Source organism: Balaenoptera physalus (genome assembly GCF_965194825.1).
Source record: "Balaenoptera physalus genome assembly, chromosome: 7".
Lineage (NCBI taxonomy): Eukaryota > Metazoa > Chordata > Mammalia > Artiodactyla > Balaenopteridae > Balaenoptera > Balaenoptera physalus.
This window is the reverse complement of record NC_138886.1, coordinates 54005672-54017762: the sequence shown is the minus strand read 5'-3', so window position 1 is coordinate 54017762 and position 12091 is coordinate 54005672. Positions and strand designations below refer to the sequence as shown.

At 37.1% G+C, this 12091-nt stretch overlaps 1 protein-coding gene and 1 long non-coding RNA gene across 16 annotated transcripts in view; one reads left to right on the top strand and one right to left on the bottom strand.

The window, feature by feature from the left end:
• RFX3 (regulatory factor X3) overlaps positions 1-12091 on the top strand; it is a 307605-nt gene that overhangs the window by 183810 nt on the left and 111704 nt on the right. For all 15 annotated transcript variants that reach the window (XM_082470961.1, XM_082470970.1, XM_082470974.1 and 12 more), the window contains one exon: positions 2680-2777. In XM_082470961.1, the coding sequence (XP_082327087.1) occupies positions 2680-2777 (98 nt within the window). The remainder of the gene's footprint in view (positions 1-2679; positions 2778-12091) is intronic.
• Positions 1-12091, bottom strand: part of LOC309665036 — a 143505-nt gene that overhangs the window by 73710 nt on the left and 57704 nt on the right. The window lies entirely within an intron of this gene.

Genomic DNA, 12091 nt, shown 5'->3' with positions numbered 1-12091 from the left:
TCCTGGCTAGCTGTGGTGCGCTAACCCCTTCAGGCTGTATTCACGCCGCCAACCCCAGTCCTCTCCCTGCGATCCGACCGAAGCCCGAGCCTCAGCTCCCAGCCCCGCCCGCCCTGGCGGCTGAGCAGACAAGCCTCTTGGGCTGGTGAGTGCTGGCCGGCACCGAACCTCTGTGTGGGAATCTCTCCACTTTGCCCTCCGCACCCCTGTGGCTGCACTCTCCTCCGTGGCTCTGAAGCTTCCCCCCTCTGCCACCCGCAGTCTCCACCCGCGAAGGGGCTTCCTAGTGTGTGGAAACCTTTCCTCCTTCACAGCTCCCTCTCACTGGTGCAGGTCCCATCCCTATTCTTTTGTCTCTGTTTTTTCTTTTTTCTTTTGCTCTACCCAAGTACGTGGGGAGTTTCTTGCCTTTTGGGAGGTCTGACATCTTCTGCCAGCGTTCAGTGGGTGTTCTGTAGGAGCAGTTCCACGTGTAGATGTATTTCTAATGTATCTGTGGGAAGGAAGGTGATCTCCACGTCTTACTCTTCCGCCATCTTGCCCAGACCTGGCAGGCAGATTCTTAACCACTGCACCACCAGGGAAGCCCTCTTCCATCTCATTTAATGTCGCTCAGCAAAATAACCATTTTTAGAAGTTTGGTGTGCATCCTTCTATTTTCCTTTATATATTTAAGTACATTTGTATGTACATGTGCCCATGTATGCAGATATATACATAAACCAAATTACACTGTAGGTATTTTTCAGCAACATACTTTTTCACTTAGAATATGTTTTAGAGATCTTGCTATTAAAGTATGTATCAATCTTACTTTATTCTTTTAACATCAACCATATATTCTACAGAATGGTTTCCTATATTTATTTAATTACTCTGCTTTTCACAGTCATTAAGGCTTTTCCTTCTAACTTCTTGCTCTTATAAACTGTATTTTTAAAAATAATATTATACAGCAACTCTTCAGATGGTGAATACTTCTGTAGAAGAAATCACAAAGATGTCAAATAGTTTGCCTGTTGGTAAATTGCTTTCCCAAACAGTTTTTACATATTTATATTACTCCTAAATAATAAGACCCAGGGATTTTTTAAGAAATAGTTGATTTCAGATCTAGGACAGGAAATACAATAGGTAGGTCTGGTCCATCTTATCATAACAGAAAGCATGGGAGTTAGAGAAAGATTACTGTAGTCATGTCAAAAGACACAGGATACAGTTTGACGGGTCTATCATTTGTCAAAGATGGGACAATTTTAGGGGAAAAAAAGACTGCTGTGTTAAAAGAAATCAAATACAGTATGTTCAAAAGTTCAAAATCATAAGGATACAAGCAAAATCAAACTAAAAGCCACATTGGTCACCTTGGGGAGGGAGCTAGGGGAAAAAAATCATTATTCTGAGTACTGGTAAATAATGAATCATGCATTTATCCTATTCTTCCTGTACAAACCTTATTTCAGAGTAAGCAAATACTAATAAGAGGAATTCCTTTATAGAATTCTACTAATAAATGAAGAGGGAATAACAGAATCAGATTACCATAAGATTGCAGCCTTTTATTAATTGAAATAATCCCTCTAGAAAATGATCATCAGTGACTAGTGATATCCTCAGGTAAAACATAGCTAGGAAACATTATAATCAATGTATCCAGCTGACAACACCTGAACCCCCTGATCAAATAATATTGCAGAATGAGAGACAACCAGCTGTTCTATGGCAACCTGTATGATGCAATAAGAAGTACACAGCTTTTTAAAAATTGAATCTATTCAAGGTCCTTGATCTAACTACCCATTTATAGGAAATACGAAGATAGAGGAATTTATTAAATGACATCTCAGGGATGCTATAAGCCAAATTTAGCATTCTAGAAATTCTACTAGATAAATGATCCAGTTTTTTCAATAACTAATAGTCAAGATATGAAAAGGATGGGAAACTGTTAGAGATTAAAAGAGAAAGATAGGAAATATCAGCCAGATGTAACATGTAGACCTTGTTTGGATCTGATTTGAACAAGCCAACTCTAAGAAGACATTGGAATAATTAGAGAAATTTGAACAATCACTGGGGTTTATATGATATTAAGGAATTGTTAATGTTTTATTTCTGATGTTAGTATTGTGTTCATGTTAAAAGTAGCTCTTTTCTCTTAGGAAAAAAGTGAAATATTACCAGTGAAATCATGCAAGTTCTGTACTTACTTTTAAATAATCCTGTGAGAGACTAAAGGGGAAGGTCTGGTGACAGTTATTTATCTTGGATGATGATTACATGGGGTTTATTATAGTATTTTTTATATGTATAAGTGTTTGAACTTTTCCATTGTGAATTTCTTAATTAAAAAATAAATGTAGCATTCACCAGCCAGGTGAAGAGAATTTCATAAATCATCAAAATAAGTGCAGAGCTTTCAGAATTTCACCCTAAACACTTGAAGTGTGTATATACATATATAACTGCAAGAATGTTACAGAATTTATTTGCATAAATGCTACAGTTGATTTGGACCCAACATGCACTTATCTTGAAATTAGCATGAACCTAACAGTTTTCATCATAAAACATTCTCATGTGTATCACCACCCTAGAGAAATCTTTGAGGAAATCTAATGCTGTATATTCATTCTATTGTATCTACCCCTCACCAAAGTCCTAATATTTGCTTTCCAGGTGCAGCAGGTACAGACTGTGCAGCAGGTACAGCATGTCTACCCAGCTCAGGTGCAGTACGTGGAAGGAAGCGACACTGTCTATACCAATGGAGCAATGTAAGTTTATGTATGGAAGTTGTATTCATTCTCCCGCTCCCTCGGTTAGAGAAAAGTAAGGTACTTTCTGACACCTTCTACTCGTCCCAAATTGTTTCCTTGTTTTCACAGTAATTTTTTACTAGAGTAGGGTTATTAACTTAAACTGATGTTTGAGCTTAAGCCGATATATGCTCACTAAGAATATATGGTCATTTTCCTCTCACTTAACCCTAGTAGAATATTTTAAGTTATTAACATTGCTATGCCCTTTAATCGTTTTCACTAGGTTGAGAAAAATATATCCCTTGTTGGTGATTTCTATATTATAATAATACCTTCTTAAACCTATGCTTTTTGTTTTTACCAATAAGGTGAATTTTTGTGTACGTGTTTTCTGTAAACTAATATAAAGCTACTATATTAGGAGGGTTTTTTGCATTTATTAAATGAGGTACTTACTTTACGTAAAAGTGCCTGATACTCAATAAATCTTATTTTCCTGTCTGAACTTCTCCTCCCCCTAAAACTCCCAACCCATCTCCTTTGCATCAACAGTAATGTCAATTTGTACATTTATTTCATTTGAGTTTTTCAGACACTTTGGGTTAAGATTCAGGATGTTATTATAAATAAAGGGACTAATAACTATTATAAGTCACCAGGTTTGTTTTCATTTACCACAGGTTTTTGTTTGCAATCTGTTGGATCTCTAAGTTCTAAAATGAATTCAAATTCTCTCATTGACTCTTCTGTGTGCCCTAGGTTGATAACCTCTGCTTTCTTTATTCTTACTGCACCTATTCCTTGGGTGATTTCATAGATTCCCATGACACCAACCACGAGGGCAGGGATTTTTGTCCGGTTTTTGTTGTTGTTGTTGTTGTTCCACTGCAATAAATCTAACACCAGAAGAGTGTATGGTATGTAGAAAATGCATTTATTGTTACCTATTATTATAACTAAACAACTTAAAATCCTGGTTTAACCATCTATTAGTTGTATAATCATGGTCAAAGTACTGAACTATTCTGAGCTTTTATTACTCTTTCCTGGGAAGCGGGAGGGTAATTGCCTTACTCTTTCTGGATTGTTGTGAGGATTTAAGGCTATGTGTGTAAAGCAACTAGCACAGGGCCTGGTATATAGTAGATGATACAAAACTGAAAACTCTTCATTGATCTTGACTGTCTCTCTTTTCTCATTGCTTTTGGTCACTGAATCTACCTAAATCACCACTGCCTTTAAACCTCCATTACCTATAAAATAAAGTGGAACTCTCCACCTTGGCATTCTCCCCCTTCCTACCTCTCTAGCTTCATCTTCCACCTCTTCTAGGAACAACCAACTTTGTGCATGTTTCCCCAAGTACTCTCCTTTCACACCTCTGTATTTTTGGACATGTGGTTTGTTTTCTCTGCTGGAATATCATTCTATGCCTTTTCTCTTTCCTTCCAAAACTGCTCCCCCCGGTATAGTGATATCTTTATAGACTAACACATCACCCCCTCCCTTGAGACGTGGACCCTGGCTCTCCTCTGCAGTTAACTTATTTGTCCCCTGTACGGTAAAGACAGCACTATACCCAGACTTCCACTTCCACATGGTGCTATGAATGCTTATTTATATTTATCATACTAAGAAGAACTCTCCCTGAATGGGAACTGTTGTCATTTTGTTATTTTATTTACATTTATTTAGGTGATTGACACATAATAAAGGGTCAATACATTTCTGTTACTCTAGTGAATCTATAACACTTTACATATTTTAGACATACTGAATATTTTTTACCTCTTTGTTGTGTAAGGCCAGGGCATCCTGGAGCCTGCTTTTGGAATCTGTACCGTAAATCCAAACTCCTGTTGGCGTTTATCCCGAAAAAAAATAGGGATGCCTGCCACTTGGTCCTTTATGCTATCAGGGAAAATAAATGGGTTTCTAGACACTGCTAGAGGTCACTGAATTGTATTGTCGTTTCATTCTTGCCTGTGGTAGATCTGTCACAACTACCTCAGAGTAAAGTCATTATATACTTTACCTTTGTTCAAGCAGGTACCATTTCCTACCTAGTGTGTTCTCCTAGTTCAAAGACATCCTAGGTAAAGCCTTACCAGACCCCACTGGAGAGCTAAGTTATCATTCTGCCATTCCATAACATTTTATCTTACATTTATTACAGCATTCTGTCAGCTAAGAAACCAAGAAAATCTGACAAAAAGAGGTTTAAACAAATTAGGACTTTGATTTTTGTCAGGTAATAAGAAATCCAGAGGTAGCATATTGTGCAAATAACTGGCACCATGTGGTGCAAATATAAAATAAACCTTAGTGGAGAAAATCTTACAAGCTGGCATAAATCACTTCCCTCTAGTTAGACTGGATTGCACCATGGAAATTGCTCCAGTAGAAGATCTCTGGCCTCACAGAGTGCTACATATTTCTAGAGATCAGGGCAGTAGACATTAACTGATTATGTAGTAGAAAAAAAATGGCTTTCTTATCTAGGGAGGAGTGGGTGCCTCTGAAGCTCAGTTCCATTAGCCTGTTCTTCCATTAGGATTAACTTAGACCAGCTGAGCCAATTTAGTGCTAAGCTAACCAAAGATGACAGGAAATGAGCCTGTAGAAACATCCACAATTGTACTTCCTCTTAGTCTGTGGCTGGCATTAGTTTAGCAGCTCAAGGATGTCAGAGCCAAGATTTGCTGGTACGGTAGTAAATTTGCTTTGGTTACAGCCATCACATCTGTATTCCAGACAGCAAGAAGAGGGAAGGTGGAAGAAAAGGATATGTTACATATGGTATATACGTACATATATATATATGTGTACACACACACACACACACACACACACACACACACAGGCTTTCCCAGAAACTCCCAGCTCCATTTTGCTTATATCTCATTGGCCATAACTGTGTAACAAAGTAGTAGTTAGGGGACTTCTGTGGTGGTGCAGTGGTTAAGAATCCGCCTGCCAATGCAGGGGACACAGGTTTGAGCCCTGGTCCGGGAAGATCCCACATGCCACAGAGCAACTAAGCCTGTGCGCCACAACTACTGAGTCCACGTGCTGCAACTACTGAAGCCCGAGCACCTAGAGCCCATGCTCCACAACAAGAAAAGCCACAGCAATAAGAAGCCCACGCACCGCAACGAAGAGTAGCCCCCGCTCACCGCAGATAGAGAAAGCCTGCGCGCAGCAACAAAGACCCAACGCAGCCAAAAATAATTAATTAAAAAAAAAAAAGTAGTAGCTAGCTGCAGAGGAATCTAGGAATGCAGGTTTGTAGCTTTCATGTCTATATGGTAGATGGCAGCAAGGGAAAAGGGTAGTTGGCATGCATGTTGAGACAGTTAGCTCCGTAGTATCTATCACGGTCATTTATCATTGACCCAAGGTAAAGGAGAGTGATTACTAGTGTGTGACTTTGTGAAAGATACACAGCCTGCTTCACTTTCTTCATTTATGAAATATGGAGATAGCTTATCAAAAGTATTTTGTATAGCTTCTGAGAAATTGTAAACACTCAGTAAACATTAGTTATCACCGTACAATTATGTGCTCTAGTTTTTTATTTTTCCATTTTCCTCTCCTATTTATGGTTCTGAATTCTGCATATTGCCTTGTGCCTTTTAAAACTACCCCACCGCTGACATTAGGGTCTTCCATATAATAGGTAAATGTGAGATTGGTGAGTTCACTCATTCACAAAACCTTAGAAAATCAGCACCTCTAAAGTTGGCTCTTTAAAATTATAGGCCCCATTTAAGTGCAGAAATAATTCAAAGTAAACATCTCATGCCAACATGAATTTTCTATGGCCCGCAAACTCAGTTGGTTAGATCATGACTAATGAGGTCTAGGTCATGAGTTCATTTGCCACAAAGTCCAATTAGTTTTGATCCAGTCTGTGTGGGCCCAGACTGCATCCTCAACTCCAGCTAATTATGTCACAAATGTGCACGTTGGTCAAGATAGAGAAGATGCATCTTTAAAAACCTTTCATTACAATTTCAATTTCAGTACAACATTTGACTAAAGATTCTGTAGCACCATTTTCATATTTACTAAAGAAACATTGTGTTGCCATGAATTACACTCAAAATTTTAGTAGTTAGAGGACTATGAACATCTTTTTTCAAATATAACCAAAAAAATTTTTCAGCTTAAGCTATTCCAATCTTCCTGTAATTTTGTAGCGCTGACATTTAACTATGTACAATTTTTGTCTCTAAAGTTCATTTTGAAGTCTTTATACTCCCTCCTTTTATTTGATACACTTCCATGTGTGTTAGGAGAGAGTATTTCATATTCTTCTGTTCCACCATATTAAATTAATAGCCAACTAGTGTTTGGTCCCTGACTTGGATCATAGTGAGATTCCCACTTCTTTGTGATAATAAATGCTTTTTGCTAATGAAACTCGCAGAAGATAGGGATGCCGATCTTTATCATGAACTTTCAAGCACCCAGTACATGGCCCTGCAGCCTGTGCATGGTTAGTAAGTACTGGTTCACTGTTGCTCCTGTCACCAGCAGCCCCATGCCAAGTAGCCATAATGCAAGGGGTCTCACTCAAGAGGTGATGATAGCCCTCACAGATACGTGTCATCACTCATGAAAATGTGTAATCATTATAATTTGACAATACTAAAGTATTTACTGGTTCTCTCTATGACTATGGACGTTACTGGTAGCATAACAGGATTTAACAGTATGAGTCAGTGAGTGAGGATGTATTTCAAGTGAACAACTGAGACTGCTTTATAGTGGTGTGTTGGAGTAGAATAGCTTTTTACTCAAGGGAGAAGGTAACCTAACTCTTGTTCCTCCTTATCATTGCTTCTGTAGGAGCCCACATTTGTGTATTTCCTTGCAATAGTTTTCCCAAGAATATTTTTTACTGGGCTGGATCATAGTCTTGTCCATTGTTATGGATTCTTACAATTTATGATATCTAATAATTTAGTAGATTGTAATTAAAACATCTGGTAAACAGTGCATACCACGTAGAGAGAGTCCAATTCAATTGCAATTTCTTGTAGCCGAGAAATCAATTTTTTTAAATAATGATTTTTTTTCTTTCCCCCACTCCTTTTTTGACTCATACTTCCCCACTTATTCCTCCATCATATTAGTCAAAGTGGAAATAAAGACATCATACTATATCTTGTCCAAATTAAGAAATCTTTTTTGAAAAAACTTTTTTAATTTTAAAGGATTTTCTTATATCAAGTGGTCTTTGAAGCTTATCCGCTGTTTAGAGATGATTAGTGTTTTAAAATGTCAAGGTGTTCATCGTAATGGGTATCTATTGCAGTAAGACTTGACTGGTAGAAAGCATTCTCATAATCTTCCTGTTTAAATTACAGATTTCTCATCAAACCCACTAGAGAATTTACCAAACTGTGTTTCATAAAATGTCCCATTAAAAAGTTCTGTGGTTTCACAAGCAGGAAAACACTGCATGAACTTCTTTTGTGGACTCTAAATTTCTGTAAGTTTTTTAAAGGCTCTGAGAAATCCTCTAGGAAAGAAATGTCGTGTTTTAAAAACTGACCACGGAACTCTTATCTGAATAATATTTAATAACATCACATGGTATACTTTAGGAGGTGATACATTATTAATATATTGACATTGACTAGATTTATTCAAAATCCATTGGACTCACCTTTATTTGAAAATCATATAGGTAGTGCGTTTTCTGAAGCCATCCAATTATCTTTTCCATATGCTTTTAAAATAATTAATAAAAAACCTTAATAGGGATGCTCTTCAAGTTTCTATTTTGTCTTTCAGTGAAATAGTAAGTTTTAGGATTTTGCAGGTAAAATTATGCTTTATTATTATCATTTAAATGTTCTCTGCTTAGAAGAAATGGTTGTATGGTATTTCTGTAATTGAGATGAAGAGGCTACTTTCTTTATGCTTCTACTGATATATACATTCAAATTGGTGTAGGATCTGGTTAATGAATCCACTTGCCACTTGGATTTCAGTAAGTATATGGCTGATTACTTAGAAAGCTCTTGGAGAGAGAACTACCATTTTGTGTAAAAAAGAGCACTGAGGTCCTCTACATTTAGAGAAGAGCCTGTTTCATCCATCTCCAAAAATGGAAGGATTTATTTTTTTTTTTAGGTTTATTTTTTGTTGTTATTCGATTTTATTTTATTATATTTATTTTTTTAAATTTTTATTGGAGTATAGTTGATTTACAATGTTGTGTTATTTTCAGGTGTACAGCAAAGTGAATCAGTTATAAATATACATATATCCACTCTTGTTTAGATTCTTTTCCCATATAGGCCATTACAGAGTACTGAGTAGAGTTCCCTGTGCTATATATAGTAGGTCCTTATTAGTTACCTATTTTATATATAGTAGTGTGTATATGTCAATCCCAATCTTCCAATTTATCCCTCCCCTCCTTACCCCCTGGTAACCATAAGTTTGTTTTCTACATCTGTAACTCTATTTCTGTTTTGTAGATAATTTTATTTGTACCCTTTTTTTAGATTCCACGTATAAGCAATATCATATGATATTTGTCTTTCTCTGTCTGACTTAGACTGACTTCACTCAATATGACAATCTCTAGGTCTATCCACATTGCTGCAAATGGCATTATTTCGTTCTTTTTTATGGCTAACGTTCCATTGCATATGTGTACCATATCTTCTTTATCCATTCTTCTGTCGATGGACATTTAGATTGCTTCCATGTCCTGTCTATTGTAAATAGTGCTGCAATGAACATCTTTTCAAATTATGGTTTTCTCTGGATATATGCCAAGGAGTGGGATTGCTGGATCACATGGTAGCTCTAGTTTTAGTTTCTTAAGGAAAGTAAAACTAAAAACTTAAGGTTTTTTAGTTTCTTAAGGAACCTCAATACCATTCACCACAGTGGCTGTACCAGTTTACATTGCCACCAACAGTGTAGGAGAGTTCTCTTTTCTCCACACCCTCTCCAGCATTTATTGTTTGTAGATTTTTTGATGATGGCCATTCTGACCTGTGTGAGGTGATACCTCATTGTAGTTTTGATTTGTATTTCCCTAATAATTAATGATGTTGAACATCTTTTCATGTGCTTTTTAGCCATCTGTATGTCTTCTTTGGAGAAATGTCTATTTAGATCTTATGCCCATTTTTTGATTGGGTTGTTTGTTTTTTTGATACTGAGTTTCATGAGCTGTTTGTATATTTTGGAGATTAGTCCCTTGTTGGTTGCTTCGTTTGCAAATATTTTCTTCCATTCTGAGGGTTGTCTTTCGTTTTGTTTATGGTTTCCTTTGCTGTGCAAAAAGCTTTTAAGTTTAATTAGGTCCCATATGTTTATTTTGGATAGAAAGTCCAGAGATAAACCCACACACCCATGGTCACCTAATCTATAACAAAGGAGGCAAGAATATACAATGGAGAAAAGAGAGTCTCTTCAACAAGTGGTGCTGGGAAAACTAGACAGCTACATGTAAAAGAATGAAATTAGATCACTCCCTAACACCGTGCACAAAAATAAACTCAAAATGAATTAAAGACCTAAATGTAAACCCGGATACTGTAAAACTCTTAGAGGAAAACATAGGCAGAACACTCTGACATAAATCACAGCAAGATGTTTTTCAATCTGCCTCCTAGAGTAATGGAAGGCTTTCAAATATGGCTTCTCAGAATATCAGAGTTGTGAAGGTCGTGGAGATCATTTATTCTAATCTTTCCACTTTGCAGGTGGGTAAACTGAGGCCCAGAGAGGTGCAATAATTTGTACCTCTAGTTAGGTAGTATTTAGAGTTCATATTTTCTGACCTTCAACACATATTCCTTTCCAGTGATCTGTAGGTACAAGTCTTTTGATCATGAGTTATTTGGAGGTTTGGGGGGAAGGGTTGGCCAATCATAAAAAAAATTTTTAGTAAATTTTATACATTATGCTATTGTATTATTGTATATCTTATTGTAGATAACAAACTCGTGGGGTTTTTTATGACTGATGACTCTTTAAGACTAAGAGTCTGTTGTTGTTTGTATGAATCATCGTATGTTTTTTTTAATCCCATCTTATACTTTTATAGTTAAATTTATTTTGTGAATATAGGATGTTCTTTGGATATTCATAAAATATATAGAAAAGTCCATATTTACTAATTTTTCAACATCAAATGTTTTAGTTAAACAGCTTCCAGAAGAAAACGCTATTATTTGACTGCCCTGGCTGTATTCCTTTTTAATATTTCTCATTCGTAGAATTAATTGATGCACATTAAGGGCAATTTGCTCTGTGATATTTTCATATCCAGTAGCATAATGTCCAGAATAATTCTGCATTATAACACTTGGAAAAGTTTAGACCTATAAATTTTCTCTTCCTCTCCTCCCTCCTTTTTTTTTTTTTTTTTTTTTTTTTTTAAAAAGGTGAAAATGGGCTTCCCTGGTGGCACAGTGGTTGAGAATCTGCCTGCCAGTGCAGGGGACACGGGTTCGAGCCCTGGTCTGGGAGGATCCCACATGCCGCAGAGCAATTGGGCCCATGAGCCACAACTACTGAGCCTGCGCGTCTGGAGCCTGTGCTCCGCAGCAGGAGAGGCCCCGATAGTGAGAGGCCCGCACACCGCGATGAGCAGTGGCCCCCGCTCGCCGCAACTGTAGAAAGCCCTCGCACAGAAATGAAGACCCAACACAGCCAAAAATAAATAAATAAATTTATTAAAAAAAAAAAAAAAAAGGTGAAAATGAAGGAAATCCATATGTGCTTTTTTAGGTTTAGAACCAACTTGTATTGTTTTCTTAAATGAACTTCAGAGGCCCAAGTTCAAGTATCATTTCTCTTACTGACTACAGTATAACATCAGGCAAATAACACATTTGCACCTAGATTTCCTAATTTGTGAAATGAGGATTAATAGTTCAAAGCATTAATTACTAACCAGTTCAGGTTCAGGATGGGGAGGGTGTAATGAGAGAGAGCAGGAAATGGGGTTATTTGTATTGTCTGAAAAAACATATTCACTTTTAGCATAGTTACTCTTATAAAACTAACTGCAAAAGAAGTTAAACTTATAAAAATCTCTGCGTGAACAAATATTTGGAAGCTAGAGTGAGAACTCTTTGTTTGGGAGTATGCCTTGGAAAAGGTTGGGAAACACTGTATTGTGCTTCACAAGAGACTACAGTCTTGTAGATCCCCCAGCTATACAGAGTTGAAGGCTGGTTCACAAAGGTTGAGCTTTGTAATGGCCAGAAGGTTTTGGAGGGGACAAATCCAACAAATCTTAGTCTGGCCCTCAGAAGGAGTCAGACGAATAGACTTGCCTCCAGGGA